This window comes from Trypanosoma equiperdum, assembly GCF_001457755.1.
Source record: "Trypanosoma equiperdum strain OVI genome assembly, contig: ctg_1451, whole genome shotgun sequence".
NCBI classification, from domain to species: Eukaryota; Euglenozoa; class Kinetoplastea; order Trypanosomatida; family Trypanosomatidae; genus Trypanosoma; species Trypanosoma equiperdum.
In genome coordinates this window covers 142,015-146,707 of record NW_027123451.1, presented here as the reverse complement: position 1 = coordinate 146,707, position 4,693 = coordinate 142,015, and the positions used below count along the sequence as shown (strand labels likewise).

At 47.2% G+C, this 4,693-nt stretch overlaps 2 protein-coding genes across 2 annotated transcripts; both read right to left on the bottom strand.

The window, feature by feature from the left end:
• Nucleotides 1–489: 489 nt before the first annotated feature.
• Nucleotides 490–2,316, bottom strand: TEOVI_000916800 (uncharacterized protein; the record flags this gene model as incomplete). The annotated part of the gene is made up of 1 exon (XM_067221534.1): nucleotides 490–2,316. The coding sequence occupies one exon, from the start codon at nucleotides 2,314–2,316 to the stop codon at nucleotides 490–492; it is 1,827 nt and encodes a 608-aa protein (XP_067077635.1).
• A 582-nt stretch (nucleotides 2,317–2,898) lies between these two features.
• TEOVI_000916700 (Vesicle transport v-SNARE protein N-terminus, putative) lies at nucleotides 2,899–3,603 on the bottom strand (the record flags this gene model as incomplete). The annotated part of the gene is made up of 1 exon (XM_067221533.1): nucleotides 2,899–3,603. The coding sequence occupies one exon, from the start codon at nucleotides 3,601–3,603 to the stop codon at nucleotides 2,899–2,901; it is 705 nt and encodes a 234-aa protein (XP_067077634.1).
• Nucleotides 3,604–4,693: the final 1,090 nt, after the last annotated feature.

Here is a 4,693-nt window from a genome sequence, read left to right as displayed (position 1 = left end):
CCCCCCCCTGCGAAGCGGGTCCATCCTTAAGTATTGCTCGGACTGGAAATTACCAAGTGACTTTTGCCGTGCAAGCACAACACGGGTAAAACGGCAACCTTTCTATTTGCTACAGGTGGAACCGTCACAAGAAACCCTCACAAGCTCATAGTGTCACAACATTGGTTCTAAGGGACGAGGCATAGATTGCAATGACAGCAAAATACCCCCCAGAGTCATTTCGGTAGGGGAACAACAGAGTCCAAATTGTCGATATCACATATGATCATTTCCTGATTTCATCGAAGGACCGCAAGCCAAAGGAACATGGGTCTTTCTTCCTCCCTCGCTTTGGTCAGTACAGGGGAAAGTAAAAGATGAAGAGGAATAGCAAAGAATGGTCAAGCATACACGACAAAGGTAACACAAATCTGAACAAGGTGAAAACTACCACAAACTCCCTCAGTTTTTTTTTTCATTCCTTAGATCCGCTTTCGTTCGTTTCTCTTCTTATTTTTGTACACTGCCCCCAGCTTTCATTACGTAGCACCATTCGGGAAGCTTTTGACCATCCATGAGCCGACCCGTTGCGTCGAAGATAGGTGAGGTGGCAAGGCATAACACCTGATGGAGTAATTCCAGTGCATATATCTCAACGTTCATGTGCATCAGTTGCTCAGGAAATTTGGGAGGAGGAATAAAGTAAGACAACTCTTTAACACTTTGAAAGCATTCCACGAGTATATGGGAGAACTTTTGTATGGTTGAGGGATCCACTGCCGCAGTGCTTTCGTGACCTATCCTAAAGGGTGTAATACTTTTGCAGCCACCTGCCTCTAGAACGTTTGTTATACCTTGTTCCACTTCTATGCTCGTCGTAAAAAGGGCTACACGCCACCCACCAAACACTGCCCGGGTTGGAATCACCCAATCTCTTAGCAGAGGATTTCTCTCGTACTCATGTAGACGGCCAACAATCCACCGCCCCCGTGCACGCGACTCAAACACGTAACGGGGCGTGACGACATGCTTTAAAGCGGCGCAGCAGCCAAGAAATGCCGCCGTGCGCTCTGTTGCACCTCCGGCTATAACCAAATGAGTTGTTTCTTTGCAGTACGTCCCTCTTGTTACAACTCGTGCCCCAAGTTTCCCTATGGCACTTATAACTTCTTCCCTTTCCTCCACCAGGTGACTAACCTGAAAACACCACTTCGATGGTGACAGTGTCTCTAAGCTCTCCTCAGAAAAGGAACCCTCCGGAGATGATATCGGCGATGGCTCGCGCTTGTAGCGTATCACCTGCGAGGGCATGTCTCCATCGAAATCAGCAGAATTGCCCAGCAATAAACCCATCTGACTATCCGAATAAGTCCTTCTCGCAGGGAGGAGAACCGGGCGCCTACCGCTATCCAGCCCACATGCGGGAACTGCGATTTGCGAGTCGACATCTGCGTATACTGATTGGGAAGACAGGCCATTAAACCCACGCAGGAGGTCTCGCGGGACCACTTCCGAGTGAGACGCTTCCTCAGCCTCGGGAAACTCGACAACAAACTGGGAAACTTGATTTCGGGAAGTATCCTCCAACTGATTAAGCAACTCATCCAACTCTTCGTCGATATCACATTCGCCGTCTTCTAACTGTCGCGCGGAATCCCACTCACCTTCATCACCACACTTCCTGTACACAAACTCTGAAAGCGACTCCATCGTTACAATCCGAGCGGCCCATGTAGCCTTTTCTATTTGCGGAGAAACAAGGACGTTGCATCCCATCTTGAGCGCTGTTTCTGCTTCACTTTCTTCTTCTTCAGCATTAGGCGAAGGAAGCATGAGCACCTTCTTCTTAAGCCCACGTGACACGAGCTTGCTTGTGCGGTCCCGCTCTTCCCTGTTGTAAAGGGAGGAAATGGCGAAAAAGAATCGGCTGTTTTTCCCCACTTGTGGTGTGCCGTGTTCGTCAGAGACTCGTCGTTGCTCCGCTCCCGACCGAATTACACCCCGTAAATTACTCAATTCCTTCGAGTACCGCTTGACTTCACCCGCACCACTCTCCCGCACGAATCCTATGGAGGCATCACGCAACCTGCAATACAACCGCTGCGATATGAATTTCAGTAGAGCCGCCAGCCGCTTCAGAACGTCACCGGTGCGGCCTGAGGGATCATCATCCTGCACAGGCTCCCTCAAGAAATCCATAAGAAGATTGTACGCTGCAGTAACTCCCTCGAGTTCAGAAGACAACTCCTCGTAGAGCTGAGAAATGGCTGGTGGCGCAGTTAACTCCGCAGACCTCCCCACGAGTTTGTCATTCCTGCGGTCCATCCCTTCTGTCATATTTATGGTATATGTGTTTCGACCTATAGACGCACGAGCCACTGCCGAAACGTAACCACAGCCCTTACCTGCTTTGCCTGCCGGTGGCCCCAAGAAAATGAATTTGTGACGATTATTTGTCAATTATACTTGAAGTAAAGGATGTAAGAAAATACAAAAAGGACGTGATGGAGGAGATACGCAAACATTTATGTACTGCGGATATAAACATAACCCTGTGTGTAGGTGTGGCTGTGTGTGCTAGACGCGTGCGTTTAAAAGTTGCTGGCACCTCCCACTCCATTACAACGAGAGAGAAGTTTATGTCCAGCACGACGAATAAAATATGAGAGGGAAAGAAAGCGACAGAGAAAGCACGCGCAAATGATACCAAGAAGGAGACAGCAAGTACACTACTAATTTTATCATCTTCCGACGTGCCCTCAGTCAATCCACCCCTCGAATACGGCACATCAAATGCACGCACCGCAGCCCATTTGTTGCTTGGTTCGTTCTCATAGCATCTGGGTCGGTTAATAGTGCGGGGCTATATGGCCACTGATAAGAAAGATTTGTCGCCACGCAGAGCAAGGCCGACCAATGTCACTTCCAAAATACAATGATTAGAAAGGTAAACACCAACATACCTATCACACCAGCCATGATCAACTTCTGTTTTCTTGCAACCTGCTGCATGCGGTGGACGATACGCCGTGATTCCGTAACGTCATCGTCGACGTCAATCACTACACCGTGGATATGCTTCATAGTTTCTGTTTGTCCCCTCACGACTGAAAGGGTTTCTAATCCCAATTCGTTTGTGCCGTGAAGCAGCGCCTCTGCCTTCTGCAGGGCGCCAGTGCCTTCCTTCAACTTCGTCGTAGTTCCAAGCATCCGCGCGTGCTCCTCCATGGATCCGCCATCATCTCCCATTTCTCTTCCGTTGCCCAAAAGATCTGTTCGGTCCGCCTCCCTCGATTCCTGCCGAAGGCGAGACAACTGTTTTTCAAGCGCCACCAGCTTTCCGCGGTAGTCCTCCAGACGGCGCTTCACTTCCTCCTTTGCCGAAGCGGGCTCAACTTCATTGCTTTCGTACGACATGTTCGTAATAAGTTCACGGAGTCGTGTGAGACTTTGTTGGAGCGAATGGCACTGTTGGCTGCGGCTCTGTGGCCCCGCGGCTGGCGGCGCCTGATACGAAACACCGCTTCGTTGTAGGGACTCCTGCAGGCGGGACGCAACATCGTTTGCCTCCTTTAGAGTTTCGTTGAAGTCGTTTTCGTACTCTCGCAAAAGATCAGATGACATCGCTTCTGGCGAGAAACAAAGCAAAAAAGAGCTGATTGCGATGCCTCAAGGCAAACAAGCAAGAAAGGAGCTTGGCGTGTGGAAATATGAGGAGTTGAAAGGAGAAAAGATGTGGGTAGGAGGTGATAATAATGTAAAGTAGTAAAAACAACTGAGAAAGCTAACATAACCAACCTTGTTTGTTATCAAAATTTGGGGAAATTTTCGAGTACGTACACGTTTAAAGTGAGAACGACAAGAAACTTTTTGGGTTGTTTTCCTCTCCCTTGGTTTTCTACCTTCTTCATTCATTTCCACACTCTTGCATGGAAAAGAAAATGCGGGTTTGAGGTTTGTGTAAGTTTTCGTGGATGGGTGAGCAAATACGAGAGCAGAATCAACATTCCATAAAACACACCCACAAATACCACCGCAGAAACGCGTGCACAAGTATGCGTTAAATGGCCCACTTTCTTTTTTTCTTTAGATACCGCTCTTTTTTCTTTCATGTCTCTCCGCTCGCTTCACTTCCTTCCGCATCACAACAACAACCACCCGATGAGAAACTTTTTACATTCTTCACATGAACATAACACGCCCAACAGTGATAACCATATGTTCAGTACAAATTTTCGTTTCCTTATATATCCTTTCGCTTTCCCACCATCTCCTCTTACTACTCTTACCCCTTCCAATATCATCCAAAGAACACACGCAGAAAGTTCCTGCACAGAGAATCAGCAACAAAACAAAAGGAAAAATGGAAGTGAAATGATACCGACGACGACGACAAAAACACCGTAGAGACACACACACACACACACACACACAGAAACAGGAAAAAAAAGAAAGAAAAGAAAACAAAGAGATGTTTCCTCATCTTTTCACTTTTCGTTTGTATTCACCTAACCTACACTTGAAACAACTTTTAATTTTTTCAAACAAATAAACACGAAATATCTCCATCCTTTCCCACCACTTGTCATTCTGCAATAGATTAGTTTGGTGGCGTTAGTGTTGTGTTTACGGTCGGTGCCGTTGCTGGATTTCATTTTCATTGCTTTTTTTTCCTTTCAAAAATGTTTGGTTCACTTTTCTTATTTTTTTTCTT